This window comes from Pan paniscus, chromosome 9 (assembly GCF_029289425.2).
Source record: "Pan paniscus chromosome 9, NHGRI_mPanPan1-v2.0_pri, whole genome shotgun sequence".
Lineage (NCBI taxonomy): Eukaryota > Metazoa > Chordata > Mammalia > Primates > Hominidae > Pan > Pan paniscus.
In genome coordinates, this window is record NC_073258.2 from 75142396 (window position 1) to 75161651 (window position 19256).

A 19256-nucleotide genomic window follows, 5' to 3' on the forward strand; every position below is an offset into this window, starting at 1 on the left:
TTTTAAAAATCAATCTAAACTATATCCCTAAAATTCACAATATTCTGTTCTGACTAAAATACAAAAATAATGTAAGATTCTTGCCACCTATGTAATGTCTAATACTAGTTACAAAATTAATTGAAGTCTTCTAGTTTATAAACAGTCATGTGTTTTGTGTGTGTGTGTGTGCGTGCGTGTGTGTGTGTGTGTGTGTGTGTGTAGACGAAGTCTCGCTCTGTCACCCAGGCTGGAGTGCAGTGGCACAATTTTGACTCACTGCAACCTCCGCCTTCTGGGTTCAAGCGATTCTCCTGCTTCAGCCTTCCCGAGTAGCTGGAACTACAGGCGCGTGCCACCATGCCTGGCTAATTTTTGTATTTTTAGTAGAGACAGGGTTTTGCAGTGTTGGGCAGGCTGGTCTCGAACTCCTGACCTCAGCTGATCTGCCCACCTCGGTCTCCCAAAGTGCTGGGATTATAGGCGTGAGCCACCGTGCCTGGCCCAATTATGTGTTTAAAAGAAGGTGTTAGGGGTGTGCTAGAAAATCTCTGTGGGAGTAGGAGCAACCTTTGGAGATGGAGAATTATTGATTCCTTAAATAAATGGGAATTACTTATTTGGTGGAAATAAGTTGGGTAGTCCCTGGAACCTGTTTTTTTGTTTATTTTTATTATTATTTTTTAAGAGATGAGACCTCACTTGTTGCCCAGGCTGGATTAGAACTCCTGGGCTCAATTTATCTTCCCACCTCAGTCTCTCCCGAGTGGCAGGAACTACAGGCCTTTTTTTTCTTTTTTCTTTTTTTTTTGAGATGGAGTCTCGCTCTGTAGCCCAAGCTGGAGTACAGTGGCGCTATCTCGGCTCACTGCAAGCTCCGCCTCCCGGGTTCATGCCATTCTCTTGCCTCAGCATCCTGAGTAGCTGGGATTACAGGCGCCTGCCACCACACCCGGCTAATTTTTTGTATTTTTAGTAGAGATGGGGTTTCACCGTGTTAGCCAGGATGGTCTCGATCTCCTGACCTCGTGATCTGCCTGCCTCGGCCTCCCAAAGTGCTGGGATTACAGGCGTGAGCCACCGCGCCCGGCTACAGGCCTTTTTTGTTTTTTGTTTTTTTTAAATGAAGGAAATTAGAAGTGGAGGGTGTTCTCCTGTGAGTAATTTCTATTTATAGGAAGTAAGTTTTCTTTAACTGGTACCTGGCTAACTTGTAGAGGTTCTTTGGCATTGGCAGAATCAGCTATATTTAGACTACAAAAAGAAAACCTCTAATAATGTGCACTTAAGCCTTATTACTTTTCAGAAGCATAAATGACAGCATGAGAAGATAAAAGGATGAAAGAAGTGATACAGCATTGGGGTAAAGAGCAGAGGCTTTGGAGAGTGGCAGAACTGGATTTGAATTTTGTCACTACCATTTAGTAGTTGTGTGGCCTTGGCAAGTTACTTTTATGTCTAAATCTGTTTTTTCATCTGTTAAATGGGCATAAAAAGTTTTGTGAGGGTTAAATGGAATCATGTCTGTGAAGTATTTGGCACAGTGACTCGTTTGTGCATAGTGAATATTATGTACTATTACTATGATGATATCCTAGGTCCAGATATCAAAATTCATCCATGGATCGTTAGAATCCATTATAACATGTTTGGCATGCCATGTTATCGTTATAATCAAATTAGTGTAGGATAGGTAGATTTGTGAGTAACTTGTGAGTAAGTAGAATTCTAAGTTCTGCTTTTAGTTTTCCCATAGGATTTCAAGTGCAACCAGAAAAGTGAAAAAAGCAGGTCGAGGCTGAAGTTGCTGTTTACTTCACAATGTCACTTTTATTTCAGAAGATAGGATTATCCATCTACTGAGCAATTATCAAATGCTAGATGTATTAGATTCTTTAAAGGTAATTTTATTCAGTCTCTGCAATCCAAGGCAGAATAATTTGACCAAGTTCATAATGTGTCAGGAACTGGTAGAGAAATGGTAGGACCTATAAGGAATTTGAACTCCTCTGTCATTCCAAATCATGTACTCTATCTTTATATTTATAGTGCCTCTCTCAACATGGGGAACTTTAAAAATCCTCAGGGCTCAGGCCATAACACAGACCACTTAAATATGTTTCTAGAGGTGAGACCCAAGCATGAGTATAAAGTTCTCCAGGTGATTTCATTGTTAGATTCAGAAATACTGAGCTGGTTCAATGCCTAGAACAGAGTAGACATTCAATAAATGTTTCACTTTTGAAAGAATATATCCCTTACTACCCAGCCACTGTGTTGTAATTTTTCCAGTATTATAGTCAACTAGGAGTGCTTTTATATTAAGTTTTTAGAAAGAGCTTTGTATCATACTTTGTAGATATTCTCCATAGCATATACAGGAAGATGTCTGGCAAGAGGTAATGTTTTGCTGCTGATAGAATTCTGAATTTCCTCCATTACTAGGAAGAAGAATAGGTTGGAAATTGGGACAGCTTGGAATTTCTTTCTTGTATTCCATCCAAGGTTGAAGATGTAAATTGTGAATAGACACTTACTGATTTATTTTGTTTTAGAATAATTTTATATTTTTTAATAATACATGATCAAAAATCAAAAGATAGTAAGGAACAGAGATTGAAAATTTTTCCTCTCATTTCCCAATCATACTTTCCTTTCCAAGATACCATAAATGTTGTATCAGTATCCTTCCAGAGATGTTGAAAACATACATAAACACTTACATATATTTCACAGTTTTACCCAAGTGATAGCATGCATATCGTGTTCATCTTGGAGTTATATATATGAATCTTGGAATTATATATTCATATATAAAGATTTTTATTAATATATTTGTTCATTTTTACAGTTAACTAGTATTTTTCTATATACTACAATTTATTTTCATCGGTCCCCTATTGATGGATATTAGATTTTTTCCAACTTTTCTCTATTACAAACGATGTTTCATTGAATACTTAAGTCATTTCACTTCTGTGTGAGCAATTCTTCAGATAAATTCCTGTAAGTTGAAGGTATTGATATTGCCAGTTTGCCTTCCATGGAGGTTGTATATTGATTGTTTGGGAATGACAAGGAAGCATGAAAGAGTATGGAGAATTAAATGTGTAAAGGAGTGATAGTGACCAAGACTATTGACTGTTGACTGAGGTAGGAATGATATTAAAGTCAGTTGGGAGGATGGAAATGAGCCTACAGCCAAGAGCAAGGTGAAAAACTAGCAGGTTTTGTGTGTATATGAACACATAATTTATTTGTGATTAAAATATACTAATGAATTTTGAAAAATCCTAAAATTTTTACTCTTAAGTCTATGTTTGGATTTAAATACATTTTAAAATACTTATTTAAATGCATTTACATTATTATGTAATACAATACATTAAATACATTTTTAATATGATACTTTGTGATGAACTCTTTATATCTTTAAGAGAAAATACCTTTGCTGTTTTCATTACTGACTTACATTTAGCGTTTATTGACCAAGATTTTATCTCTTTATGCATAATTTTTCTGAAATGTCTCTCTCTTTTTTTTCCTCAGCCCTGGAAGAAAGCGGGACTTTTCCCCTGTTCCTTGGAGTCAGTATTTTGAGTCCATGGAAGATGTAGAAGTAGAGAATGAAACTGGCAAGGATATATCCTTTGCAAAATGGCTTATTCTTTAGTGAGCTTATGATGTCTAAGTTAAAAGACTTGTGTAGCTTCTAAAATGTTCTTTATTCCTGCTACTTATTTCACCTTATTCCTCACTTGTTCTTTATGGAATATTGCCTGGAAGTCCATGCCAATATCTTTCTTGGCTGTAATTCTCTAATGCATGGAGAAGGGATTAAGAATTAAATTCTTGAAACTGATATACTGTCTTAGGGGCCCAGGGGAAGGTTTCATGAGTCAAGTGAGTTGAACTAGTTTCATTTCTAGAATCCAGGGGTTATGTCCTCATGAGGGCAAAGGGAATTTTTTTTTTTTTTCATTGAACAAAATGGTCACACAGGCTTCATGCTTCAAACAGAGGGTTAGTGTCTCAGAAAAGTCTGCTTATATCTCTTACATTTGGCAGTCTGCAGTTTTGCATGTAAGTTTCTAGCGGTATTACTATGATTAAATAATGAAAAACTTTAGTGAGCAAAAACATAGATGTTTTATCTTTAACTATTCATACACTTTTCGAGTCTACAAGAGTGGTTCAGAGGGTCCAGTCCTGCTCCTTCTGCATGGAGGAGGTCATTCTGCCCTTTCTTGGGCTGTGTTCACGGTAAGTAGGTTGTTGATAGTACAAGTTAATGTTAGCACTTTTGAACTAATGAAAGTATAGGGACAAATCTTGGAAGTTAACACATTCTATTTGGGAAGCAGGAATTGCTATTCCAGGCATACACACAGACTGGGTGGTATGTTCTTCAGTATGTCTGAAGAACAAAGAGAAGGTTGGAGGTTTTATAAAAAGGAGAAATGTTATGTATTGTTCTTTGAGAAAGTTAATTGGCACTAGTAAAGGTTTGGGGAGAAAAAGAAAAGATAATAGGGAGTGATGGAAAATGTGAAAGAAAAATTTAAAAATGTTAAAAAAGGGGTTTGGAAGCTGGCAAGTTCTGATTGATAAGTAACTGCGGTGAGTAAAACTAGTCTTAGAGTCACAGCAGCTTGTTTCAGTAGCTATTAGATAAAACTGGTTTCATATTTTAGCAGGGAGTTTCAGCAGCCAGGCTTGCAGAGAATTACTTACATTCTTGCAGCAATGTTATGTGCCCTGAGTGCTTTTTCTCCCTGGCCTCTCAACTCTGTTTTAATGGGATATGACAAGAATAACCCAATTTGTGTAAACTTCCATAGTGCAATTATTGTTTACTTCTTTGACTAGCCTAACTCTTCATTTTGTGTAGAGAACCAGACATTTTATTTAGGTGCTTTAGATAATGTCTATCACTTTGTCTCCCATATAGAGCCTATGTAATACTTTGCACATGGAGATATCTCATAAGAACTTGGAAAATGTTTCTTCCTTTTTGAAATGATTCTTTATATTTTAATGGTGCTTGTTAGCTACAAGGAAGTAAATAATATTTGGCTAATGATACTGTGGTCTAGAGTAGAAGATATGTGTCTGTGTGAATGCTGTCAATTATAGATCTTCCTAATACCTTTGACTCTGGGGTGGGACAGCCCATGTGCAAGGAGAGATACTGCTAAGGAAGATACTAGCAACATCTGTGTTTAAAATGAAGTTGTCATCTCGTGTGTGTGTCAAGCAGATATGCATCCTCTATTTACCACTAGAGAGCCTGAAGGACAGAAAATGAGAGCAAGTGGGAATGCAGCACTAGGTACCTGGAGCCAGATGGCTGTGGAGTTGAGGAAGTCCCTGAACATAGCACTCTGTTCCTGGCAGCGGGGATTATTGGGGTTAAGTTTAAATCTCATCTTGTCTCTTCTTTTAGATCATGAATTCCTTGAAAATAGGGATAATGTGTTACACTTTTTTGTTTCCCAAATGGCTTGAAACAGTTCTTTAAACATAGGCACATATTCAACCACTATTAAATGATTTGGCCCTTGTCTTGTTTGCTACTTTTTTCTCTTACTCTAGGATAAATTGTGTGACTTGTCCATAAGTACCAGGCTCTGTCATGTCTCTGGACCAGTACTGTCCAATAGAAATAGAGTGCAAACCACATATGTCATTTTAAATTTCTTAGTAGACACTTTAAATAGATAAAAAGAAACAATAAATTAATTTTAATGTATATGTATTTAACTATTGTATCCACAATATCACTTCAACATGTTGAAGTAATTATATTGATTACCTAATCAATATAAAAATTATTATTGAGATATTTACATCTATTTTTATACTGTAAATTTAAAAATTTTATACTTACAGCACATCTCCATTTGGGCTAGCCACATTTCAAATCGTAGCTTTAGTCATTTACTTCGCAAATAGATTGCAAAGTTTTTTGGAGGCAAATTCCATGGCTTATTATGCCTAGCACATATTGTATGCTTGAAGAATTTTATGTATGTATTTATTTTTTAAGAGATGGAATCTTGCTATGTTGCCCAGGCTGGACATGAACTCCTAGGCTTATGAGTAATTTTCTTCCATCTTTCTATTTTCTAGGTTTTCAGTTAAATGTTTATTACTTTCATAATTTAAAGACTGTTTTTTTCTTTTACTGGAAACTATTTTCAAGGAAAAAGGTCATATTCACTTCTGGATCTGACAAGTTTGGCAAACTGAAACTTGTCTAGAGAAGAGCAATCAAGATTAGAATACTTTAAACAATAGCATTTAAGGAACAATTAAAGGAACTGAAAGGGGTTTGCCTGAAGAAAAGAAAGACTTGGGAGATATAATATTTGTTTTCAGTTGTATTTTATTTATGTATTTTTAAGACAGGATCTCAGTCTATCACCCAGGATAGTGTACAGTGGCACAATCATAGCTCACTACAACCTCAACTCCTGGGCTCAAGTGATCCTCCCACCTCAGCCTCCCAAGTAGCTAGGACTACAGGTGTGCACCACCACTCCCAGCTAATTTTTAATTTTTTTGTAGAGACAGGGTCTCACTGTGTTCCCCAGGGTGGTGTCAAACTCCTGGCCTCAAGTAGTCTTCCTCCCTCAGCCTTGCAAAGTGCTGAGAATTACAGGCGTGAGCCACCAAGCCTGCCCTTCAATAAGAAAAAAACCAGCCACATCTTTTAAACATTTACTCTGTGCCAGGTACTATGCTAAGTGCTTAAGTGGATTATCCCATTTAATTTTTCTGTAATACTATGAGATTAGGCAGATAAGGACTGAAATTTAGAGAAGTTAGAGAGCCAATGACAGCATGAAAACTCATACTTGTTCTGACTCCAGTGTGCATATTTCTTTGAAGACTGCTTTTATGCCACCTAAGAGGAAAGATTCAGGGCAGAAACTATAGAGACCTATTTTGACACACATAGGCAGAAATTCTAAAGATTAGGACTATTACAAAGCAACCCAGGTCCTCTGCAGAGGAAAAGCAAGCATCATTTCACTGAAAGGATTTAATTGTGAATGTATTCTTTCAAGTTCCTTCTTGTCCATAATTCTATAAAATCCTTGATCCTGAGTAGAACTCCTTTTCCATCTAAATGTTTTGTGGTTTGGGAGGGAAAATCCCCCAAATCCAGATTCACCAGAAGTTCTATTATGTATGAAGAGAAACCATTTATACCTTGGCTTTAGTAACAAAAACAAACAAACAACCATAAAGCACTTGGGAAACTTTTATCTGTAACCACTTTTGTGGAACTATCAAAGGGATATAACTATTAGAAGAAAATTATGTTGTTTTAAAGGATAGTCTTTAAATATCAAGAAAATTAATTTTTGAACCTTTTATTCCTTGTTTATATTCAATAAGTTAGTGATTGTAGTTGCTGCTACAGTAGTCAAGTTTATCATATATAATGGGTAATAATATATGGCTTCTGTAGCCTTCTCCCATCAGCAAGTACTAGGTATAACAGACCACCTAGCTGCTGTGGGAGAATCCAGAATGAAGCAGAAACTGAAGTTTGGCTGAGCCAGAAGAGAGATGAGAGGAACAGTCGGATCTCATTAGCACATGCAGCTGCAGCAGGCTAGATTTTGCCAGCCTCCAATGGTTTTCAGCTTTGGTACCTCTGAAGAATCTGGGACCAGATAAGTGTGTATTGATTGAAGCCAAGAATTGAACCTGAGTGTCTGCTGATTCCTATTTCTTCTTCTAGTTAATTCAGTTGATTTCAGCAAATATTTACTGAGTATATTCTATATCCCAAGCTTTGTGCTGAGTCACTAAGATTCAAAAAATTAAACTTCAGGGTTCGGCATGGTGGCTCATGCCTGTAATCCCAGCACTTTGGGAGGCCGAAGCGGGCAGATCACAAGGTCAGGAGATCGAGACAATCCTGGCCAACATGGTGAAACCCCATCTTTACTAAAAATACAAAAATTAGCTGGGCATGGTGGCACACACCAGTAGTCCCAGCTACTAGGGAAGCTGAGGCAGGAGAAATGCTTGAACACGGGGGGCAGAGGTTGCAGTGAGTCGAGATCGTGCCACTGCACTCCATGCTGGCGACAGAGTGAGACTCTGTCTCAAGAAAAAAAAAAAAAAAAAAAAGAGACTTTAATAAGATCAGCCAATCAGCAAATACTTACTAAACCCCTGCTGTGTACCAGGCATTGTACAGGTGCTGTGGATACAGTGGAGAATTAAACATATGTTCCATCTTCCTGTTCTTACGATGTTTAAATCTAATAGGGAAGGTAAGAAAAATGGAAATGGCACATGTATACAAAAAATACAGCAAACATTTTAAGAAATTTTTATCTCAGATTAGGTTTTGAATGTCAAAGCAGCTTAATTTATCTGAATTTTAGATAGATGGGTATAATACCTCCTAGTTAATAGAGTGGTTGTGAAAATTCAACAAAAGATGTAAGGTTCTTGGTAAAGTACTTGACTCATAAGCACTCAGTTGTTAAATGAGTTTGCAGCAAGATACAAAGGTAATGCAGAGGAAGGAATGATTAACTTGTGGTAGATGAGGGGACTACAAGGAAAGTTTCATAAGAGAGGACATCTGAAATGGTTTTTAAGACCAAATAGAAGTTGGATTAGTAGGGAAGGCATGCCAAGAAAAGGTAAGCACAAAGGCATTGAAGAGTGTAACAGTGAAGTATGTTTTGGAAATTATAAGTAGCTTGGCTATAGTTTGAATAGAGTTGAGGTTGTAGTTGTATAATATATGATGAGGGTGGAGAGCAGGGAAAGAAGTGACTAGAGAGATCACTGGAGCAAAATTATAGAAGGGCCTTGTATACCTAGCTAGGTAATTGTACCTTTAGTTTCCTTTTACTTCTGGGTAACAGTAGAGGGGGCTATTTTTGTTTGTTTGCTTTTGTTTTTGATACAGGGTCTCACTCTGTCACCCAGGCTGGAGTACAGTGATGCAATCCTGGCTCACTGCAACCTTGACCTCCTGGGCTCAAGTGATCTTCCCACTTCAGCCTCCTGAGTAGCTGGGACCACAGGTGCGCACTGCCACACTAGCTATTTTTATTTTTTATAGAGAGGGAATCCCGCTATATTGCCCAGGTTGGTCTTGAACACCTGGCCTCAAGCAATCCTCCTGCCTCAGCCTCTCAAAGTGCTGGGTTTACAGGCATGAGCTACTGTGTCTGGCCATGGGAGCTATTTTTAAACACAACATTTACCCCACGCACATCCACATTAAGCATATTTTAGGCATGTCAAAATTAGGGAGTATGGAAAGCATGTTTTGCTTGACACACGTTCACACTGTAAAGTTCTGGTGAGTTAAGTATCTTGATACACATTTACCTGATTGTAATTGAGTACCACTGTTTCAGGCAATAGGAAGCTATTGAAGAGCTTTAGAAAAATCAAAATACTAGTATAGATGATTGATTGGGCAGGAAACCACAGTGGAGGCAGGGAGACTAGTTAGAAGGCTATTCTTATATTACTCAATTCTAAATATTTGACATCTTATGGAGTATTAATTTCTCTCAAAAATGAAGAAGTTCATTTACATTTTCTACCATGTAAAAAACTACTTAGGATAATACTGTTTGAAGCTATTTGATTTATGAAGGTATTATTAGTCTGATACCAAAACCAGGCAATGATAATACAGGAAAACTAAGCCAGTCTCTCTTATAAAATAGATACAGAAGTGGGGCATAGTGGCACATACCTATAGTCTCAGTTACTTGGGGAGCTAAGGTGGGAGGAGTGCTTGAGCCCAGGAGTTCGAGGTTGTAGTGAGCCAAGATCGTGCTACTGCACTCCAGCCTGGGTGACAGAGCAAGACCCCATCTCATTTATACATACATACGTAAATATTCACTTGCTCATTCACCTAATCCTAAGGAAAATAACAGCAGATTGATAGTGTGGTAAAATAATAATACACTGTGACCAGGTAGGTTTTGTTCAAGGAATGCAAGAATGTCTCAGCATTAGAAAATCTTATCAGTATGATTCACCTCTTACCTCACTTGATGCCCCAAAAAGGACTTGATAAACTATAATGTCCCTTCATGTTGAAAACTCTTGGCCACTAGGAATAGATGAAAAACTTCCTAAAGATTATAAAATTCATACAGAAACTAGAAAATTGCATGAATATCATACTTAGTGGTAAAACAGACACATTGACACATTCCTTTTAAACTCAGGGATAAGACAAGTGCTGTGTTTTGGATATTTGGCCACTCTAAATCTCAGTTGAAATTTGATCCCTAATGTTGGAGGTGAGGCCTAATGGGAAGTGTTTAGGTCATGGGAGTGGATCCTTCATGAATGGCTTGGTGCCGTTCTCATGGTAACGAGTGAGTTCTTACTCTCCTACTTCCAAGAGTTATTTAACAAGATCTGACATCTCCCCCCCCTTTCTGCTTCCACTTTTATCACATGACCTTTGCACCTGCCAGCTACCCTTAGCCTTCCACCATGAGTGGAAGCAGCCTGATGCACTCAGCAGCAGGACCAGATGCTGGTGCCGTACTTCTTATACAGCTTGCAGAACTGTGACCCAAATAAACTTCTTTTCCTTATAAATTACTCAGGCTCCGATATTTCTTTATAGCAGCATAAATGGACTAAGACAGTAAGGGTGCAATTTTCAGTGTTATACTGGAGTTTCTAGTCAAACAATACAAAAAAACAAGTTTTAAATATTTGAAAAAAATAGCTAGAACAATTATTATGTGAAGATATTCTCTCTCTACAAAATCAACTGACAAACTACTAGTTAAGCAGTAGTTTACAAAGTTGATGTTTAAAAAATCTGTTTTTTCTAAAATTAGCACTTAGCAGATCTGGAAATGTAATAGGAAAAATCCTATTCATAAAAGCAACAAAATGTAAAATACTTGGGAATAGACCTTATTTTTTAAATGTAAGACATTTATGAAGAAAACAATAAAATGTCACAGAAGGATTTAAAGGAAAATCTGAATATGGAAATAAGTTATGTTCCTGTATGAATCTAGCTAAACTGGCTAAGATCCCAGTGGGATTTTTTCATGAGAGTTAATTAAACAAACTGAAATTCACACAGAATAATAAATGCCTAGGAATAACCAAGATAATTTTGAAAAAGAGCAAAAAAAAGAGCAATCTGGTCTTTCAGATACCAAAACATAATCTAAAAGTCTATCAGTTAATAGTATGGTATTGGTAGAAAGAATAAAGAAATAAGCCCATGTATAAAAAGGAATTTAATACACAATGAAAATAACAATGCAAATGGATTAAACAACACAAATGAATTTAAATAACAAATCATAAGAAAATTCAGATACGACCTTAAGGCAGGCCTTCTTAAACTTAGCCAAAAGAAGTGAAAGCCATAAATAAAAGATTAATTTGAGTTTACCAAAACAAAAACTTCTAGACAAAATACCGTAAAGTTAAAACACAAGCTATGTGCTAGATAAAAAATATTTCATATATGTGCAAAACAAACTATAGGCAAAGGGTTAATATTTTCGTTACATTAAAAAGAAGAAAAAACTACAAAGCGGTAAGAAGAAAGACAATCCAGAAGAAAAATGGGCAAGAGATAAGAAGTGTTAGTTGACAGAAGAAGAAATAGAGATAATAGATAAATTTATAAAAATGGGACTACCTTACTATTAATTAGCAAAATATAAAGTGAAATAAAAGAATAACACTTTTGAGAGGGGCGGCAGAGCAAGATGGTGAAATAGAAGCCTCCACTTATCGTCCTCCCCACAGGAACACCAAATTGAACAAATGTCCACACAAAAAAGAAACTTCATAAGAACCAAAAATCAGGTGAATGATCACAGTACCTAGATTTATCTTCATATCACTTAAAGAGACACTGAAGAGGATAGAAACGACAGTCTTGAATTACTGACATCACCCCTTCCCAATCTGCTGGCAGTGGTTGCGTGGAACGGAGAGAGAATCTGTGTGCTTGTGGGAGGGAGAGCACAGTGATTGTGTGACTTTGCATTGGAACTCAGTGCTGCCCTGTCACAGTGGAAAGCAACACTGGGCAGGACTCAGTAAGTTTCCACAGAGGGAGGATTTAGACCAGCCTTAGCCAGAGGCGAATTACCCATTCCAGTGTTCTGAATTTGAGTTCTGGAAAGCCTTGCCACCCAAGCTAAAGGGTCCTGGGGTCCTAAATAACTTGAAAAGCAGACTAGGCCACAAGGACTGCAATTCTTGGGCAAGTCCTGGTGCTGTGCTGGTGTTGGAGCCAGTGGACTTGAGCAGCACATAACCTTGTGAGACACCAGGGGCAGCCAGGGGAGTGCTTACGCCACCTCTCCCCCAACCTCAGGTGGAGCAGCTTGCAGCTCTGGGAGAGACTCCTTCCTTCTGCTTGAAGAGAGGAGAGGAAAGAGTAAAGAGGACTTTATCTTGCAACTTGGATACCAGCTCAGCTATAGTAGGATAAGGCACCAGGCAGAGTACCAAGGCCCATTCCAGGCCCTAATTCCCAGACAGCATGACACATACTGAGCTAGAAAGGAGCCTGCTTCCCTGAAGGGAAGGACCCAGTCCTGGCAGGATTCATCACCTGCTGACTAAAGAGCCCTTGGGTCCTGAATAATCAGCAACAGTATTCAGACAGTATTTGCCGTGGTCCTGAGGTAAGACTCAGAGATGTGCTGGCTTCAAGTGTGACCCAACACATTCCCAGCTGTGGTGGCTATGAGGAAGGACTCTTTCTGATTGAGAAAAGGACAAGGAAGAGTAAAGACTTCATGTTGCAGTTAGGTACCAGTGGGGTAGAGCACCAGGTGGACTCTTGGGGTTCCCAATTCCAGGCCTTGGCTCTTGGACAGCATTTCTGGACCTACCCTGGGCCAGAGGGGACCACTGCCCTGAAGAGGCAGTCCCAGGCCTAACAGCATTCACCATAAGCTGACTGAAGAGCCCTTAGGCCATGAATAAACACTGGTGGTAGCCAGGCAGTACTTGCCATGGGCCTGGGGTAGTTGTAGCCATGGGGAGAGACTATACTTGTGGAAAGGATAGGGAAGAGTAGGAAGGACTTTGTCTTGTGACTTGGATGCCAGCTCAGCTGCAGTATAGTAGAGCACCAGGTAGATTCCTAAGGTTTCCAATTCCAAGCCCTGGCTCCTGGATGGCATCTCTGGACTCACCTGGGACCAGGGGCAACCCACTGCCCTGAAGGGAAGGACAGAAGCCTGGCTGGCTTTGCTACCTGCTGATTATGGAGCCCTAGGGCCTTGAGTGAACACAGGTAGCCAGGCAGTTGTTACTGTAGGCCTTGGCTGAGTCCCAGTGTTGTGATGGCTTCAGGTCTGACCCAGCACAGTCCTAGTGCTGGTGGCCACAGGGGTACTTGTGTCACTCCACCCCCAGCTCCAGGAAGCTCAGCACAGAGAGAGACCCCATTTATTTGGGAGAAAATAAAGGAAGAGTGTAAGAATCTCTGTCTGGTAATCCAGAGAATTCTTCTGGATCTTATCCAACACCACCAAAATAGTACCTCTGTGAGTCTGCAAGAGCTAGGTGCTTGGGGTGCCCCCTAATGCAGCTATGGCTGCAGTGACCAAAAACTTAGATGACAATACCCGAGTTTCTTTGAATACCTGGAAAGCTTTCGCAGGAAGAATGGGTACAAACAAGCCCAGACTACAAAGACTACAATAAATACCTAACTCTTCAATGCCCAGTCACTGATCAATATTCACAAACATCAAGACTGTCTAGGAAAACATGACTTCACCACATGAACTAAATAAGGCACCAGTGACCAATCCCAGAGAGACAGAGATATGTGACCTTTCAGACAGAATTCAAAATAGCTGTTTTGAGGAAACTCAACAAAATTTGAGATAACAGAGAAGGAATTCAGAAAATTTATCTATAGATAAATTTAACAAAGCAATTGAAATAATTAAAAAAAACAAATTCTGGAGTTGAAAAATGCAATTGACATAATAAAGAATGCATCAGAGTCTCTTAACATATTTGATGAGGCAGAAGTAAGAATTAGCTTGAAGACAGGTTATTTGAATATACACAAAGGAGACAAAAGAAAAAGAATACAAAAACAATGCAGCACACCTACAATAGAAAATAGCCTCAAAAGGGCAAATTTAAGAGTTAGTGGTCTTAAAGAGGAGGTAGAGAGATTGGCATAGAAAATTTATTCAAAGAGTTAATAACAGAACTTCCCAAACCTAGAGAAACATATCAGTATTCAAATACAAGAAGGTTATAGAACACCAAGCAGATTTAACCCAAATAAGACTACCTCAAGGCATTTAATAATCAAACTCCCAAAGGTCAAAGATAAAGAATTCTAAAAGCAGAAAGAGAAAAGAAACAAATAATATACAATGGAACTCCAGTATATCTGGAAGCAGACTTCTCAGTGAAAACCTTACAGGCCAGGGGAGAGTGGCATAACATATTTAAAATGCTGAAGGAAAAAAAAAACTTTTATGCTAAAATAGTATATCCAGTCAAAATATCCTTCAAACATGTAAAAGAATAAAGACTTTCCCAGACACACAAAAGCTGGAGGATTTCATCAACACCAGACTTACAAGAAATGCTAAAGGTAGTTCTTGCATCTGAAAGAAAAGGACATTAATGAACACTAAGAAATCATCTGAAGGTACAAAACTCATTGATAAGTACACAGAAAAACACAGAATAACATTGTAATTGTTGTGTGTAAACAACTCATATCTTGAATAGAAAGACTAAAAGAGGAACCAATCAAAAATATTAACTATGACAACTTTTCAAGACATAAACAGTACAATAATATATAAATAGAAACAATAGCTATAAATAGGTTGGGCATGGTGGCTCACACCTGTAATCCTGCACTTTGGGAGGCCGAGGTGGACAGATTGCTTGAGCCCAGGAATTTGAGACCAGCCTGGACAACACGGTGAGACCACATCTCTACAACAAAAAATTGACCAAGTGTAGTGGTGTGTGCCTGTAGACCCAGCTACTTGGGAGGCTGATGTGGGAGGATTGCTTGAGCTGGGAGGCAGTGGTTGTAGTGAGCTGAGATCACACCACTGCACTCAAGCCTAGGCAACTTGAGACCCTGTCTTAGAAAAAAGAAAAGAAGTAGAGACAACAAAAATTAAAAAGTGGAGTGCTGAAGTTAAAATGTAGAGTTTTTATTGGTTTTCTCTATGCTGTTTGTTAGTTTGTTTATGAAATCAGTTTTAAATTGTCACCACTTTACAATAATGGGTTATGATACTATTTGCAAGCAAACTCAAACCAAAAACATAACAACAGATACACAAAAAATAAAAAGCAAGATATTTAAACATACCACCAGAGAAAATCACCTGCACTAAAGAAAGACAGGAAAGAAGAGAAGACCACAAAACAACCAGAAAACAAAGTTGCAGGAATAAGTCCTTATTAATAATAACATTGAATGTAAATAGACTAAACTCGCCAATCAAAAGACGTGGAGTGGCTGAATGGATACAAAAACAAGACCCACTGACCTGTTGCCTACTAGAAACACTCTTTATCTGTAAAGACACATATAGACTGAAAATAAAGTGAGGGACAAAGATATTCCATGCTGATGCAAACTAAAAAGTGGGAGTAGCTATATGTATATCAGACAAAATAGATTTCAAGACAAAAACTATAAAAAGAGGCAAAAGTCATTATATAATGATAAGGGGGTCAATTCAGCAAGAGGATATAACAGTTATACATATATATGCACCCAACACTGGAGCACCCAAATAGGTAAAGCAAATATTATTAGAGCTGAAGAGGGAGAGATGGGCCCCACCCAATACAATAAGAGCTGGAGACTTCAATACCCCACTTTCAGTGTTGGACAGATAATCAAGATAGAAAAATTTACCTAATCTGCACTGTATATCAAATGGACTTAATAATTACCTACAGAACACTTCATCCAACAGCTGCAGAATACACATTCTTCTCCTCAACACATGGATCGTTCTCAAGGATGGACCATGTTAGGTCACAAAACAAGTCTTGGATAACATTCAAAAAACTGAAATTATATCAAGTATATTTTCTGACCACAATGAAATAAAACTAGTAATCAATAAGAGGGAGGAATTTTGGATACTATACAAACACATAGAAAATAAACAGTATGCTCCTAAATGACCAGTGGGCCAATGAAATTAAGATGGAAATTTTAAAATTTCTTGCAACAAATGATAATGGAAACACAACATACCAAAGCCTGTGAGATACAGTGAAAGCCATACTAAAAGGAAAGTTTATAGCTATAAGAGCCTACATCAAGAATGTAGAAAACCCTCAAATAACCAACCCAACGATGCATCCTAAAGAATTAGAATAGCAAGAACGAACCAAACGCAAAATTAGTAGGAGACAAGAAAAATAAAGATCGGAGCAGAAATACATTAAATCAAAACAAAAAAGTAGAAAAGATCAACAAAATAAAAAGTTGGTTTTTGAAACATGAAATTGGCAAACCTTTAGCTAGACTAAGAAAAAAGAAAGAAGACCCAAATAAATAAAATCAGATGAAAAAGGAGACATTGCACCTGATACTGCAGAAATTCAAAGGATTACTAGAGGATACTATGAGCAACTATATGCCAATAAGTTGGAAAATCTAGAAGAAATGGATACATTTCTAGACACATACAACCTACGAAGGTTGAACCATGAAGAAATCCAAAACCTGAACAGACCAATAACAAGTAATGAAATCTAAGCTGTAATAAAAGTCTCCCAGTAAAGAAAAATGGGACCTGATGGCTTCACTGCTGAATTTTACCAAACATTTAAAAAAGAAAGAACACCAGTCCTACTCAAACTATTCCGAAAAATAGAGGAGGAGGGAATACTTCCAGACTCCTTCTACGAGGCTAGTTAACCCTAATACCAAAACCAGACAGACAAAAACAAAAAAACTACAGGCCAATATCCCTGATGAACATTGATGCAGAAATCATCAGCAAAATACTAGCAAACCAAATTCAGCAACACATTACAAAGATTATTCAGGCTGGGCACAGTGGCTCGTGCCTGTAATCCCAGCACTTTGAGAGGCTGAGGTGGGTGGATCACTTGAGGTCAGGAGTTCAAGATCAGCCTGGCCAACGTGGTGAAACCCCGTCTCTTCTAAAAATACAAAAATTAGCCAGACATGGTGGTGCGCACTTCTTGTTCCAGCTACTCAAGAGGCAGAGGTGGGAGGATTGCCTGAACCTGGGAAATGGAGGTTGCAGTAAGCCAGGATCATGCCGCTGCCCTCTATCCTGGGTGACACAGCAAGACTCCATCTCAAAAAAAAAAAAAAAAAAAGGAAAAAGATTATTCATTATGATCAAGTGGGATTTATTCTAGGATGTGAGGATGGTTCAGCATATGCAAATCAATCAGTGTGATACATCATATCAACAGAATGAAGGACAAAAACCATATGATCATTTCAATTGATGCTGGAAAAGCATTTGATAAAATTCAACATCCCTTCATGATAAAAAAAAAAACTTAAACTGAGTATAGAAGGAATGTAACACAATAAAAGCCATATACAATAGACCCACAGCTTGTATCATACTAAAAGGATGATAAATGAAAAGTTGAAAGCTTTCTTGTAAGATCTGGAAAATGGCAAGGATACTCACTTTCATCACTGTTATTCAACATATTATTGGAAGTCTTAGAGCAATCAGACAAGAGAAAGAAAGGGCATCCAAATTGGAAAGGAAAAAGTAAATTATCCTGTTTTGCAGATGATATGAACTTATATTTAGAAAATCCTAAAGACTCCACCAAAAAACTGTTAGAACTGATCAATTTAATAAAGTTACAGGATACAAAATTGATGTACAAAAATTAGCAGCATTCTTATATGCCAACAGCAAACAATCTGAAAAATCAAGAAAGTAACCCTATTTACAGTAGCTACAAATAAAATACCTAGGAATTAACCAAAGAAGTGAAATACAATGAAATGTATAAAACACTGATGAAAGAAATTGAAGAGGACACGAAGAAGAGAAAGGTATTCCATGTTCATGGATTGGAAGAATCAACATTGTTAAAGTGTCCATAGCACTCAAAACAATCTACAGATGCAACACAATCCTATCAAAAATACCAATGATATTCTTCAAAAAAATGGAACAATTTTGAAATTTCTATGGAGCCACAGAAGACCCAGAATAGCCAAAGCTATCCTGATAGAAAAGAACAAAACTGGAGGAATAACATTACCTGACTTCAGATTATACCACAGGGTTATAACAACCAGAGCAGCATGGTACTGCTATAAAGACAGACACATAGACCAATGGAACAGAGTAGAGAACCCAGAAACAAATCCATACATCTACAGTGAACTCATTTTCAACAGAGGTGCTAAGAACACATGTTGGGGCAAGGACAGTTTCTTCAATAAATCATGCTGGGAAAACTGGATATCCATATACAGAAGAATGAAACTAAACCCCTATCTCTTGCCATACACAAAAATCAATAAAAATGAATTAAAGACTCAAACTATGAAAGTACTAAAAGAAAACATTGAGAAAACTCTCCAGGACATTGGACTGTGGAAAGATTTTTTTTGAGTAATACCCAACAAGCACAGGTAACCAAAGCAAAAATGGACAAATGTGATCATGTCAAGTTAAAAGGCTTCTGCACAGCAAAGGAAACAACAAAGTGAAGAAACAACCCACAGAATGGGAGAAAATATTTGCAAACTATCCATCTGACAAGGGATTAATAACCAGAATATATAAGGAGCTCAACAACTCTATAGGAAAAAATCTAATAATCTAATTTTAAAATGGGCAAAAGATCTGAATAGATATTTCTCAAAGGAATATATTCATATGGCAGACACGCATATGAAAAGGTGCTCAACATCACTGATCACCAGAGAAATGGAAATGAAAACTATAATGAGGTATCATCTCACCCCAGTTAAAATGGCTTTTATGCAAAAGACAGGCAATAACAAATGCTGGTGAGGATGTGGAGGAAAGGGAACCTTCATACACTGTTGGTGAGAATGTAAATTAGTAAAGCCACTATGGAGAACAGTTTGTTGATTCCTTAAAAAAAAAAAAAAACTAACTAAAAATAGAACTACCGTATAATGCAGCAATCCCGCTACTATGTATATAGCCAAAGGAAAGGAAATCAGTACATCGAAGAGATACTACACTCCCATGTTTATTACAGCACTA

At 37.7% G+C, this 19256-nt stretch overlaps 1 protein-coding gene across 2 annotated transcripts in view; it reads left to right on the plus strand.

Moving 5' to 3' along the window:
• PPME1 (protein phosphatase methylesterase 1) overlaps nucleotides 1-19256 on the plus strand; it is an 83115-nt gene that overhangs the window by 28671 nt on the left and 35188 nt on the right. For both annotated transcript variants that reach the window (XM_003814678.5, XM_063608665.1), the window contains exons 2-3: nucleotides 3529-3622; nucleotides 4150-4242. In XM_003814678.5, the coding sequence (XP_003814726.1) occupies nucleotides 3529-3622; nucleotides 4150-4242 (187 nt within the window). The remainder of the gene's footprint in view (nucleotides 1-3528; nucleotides 3623-4149; nucleotides 4243-19256) is intronic.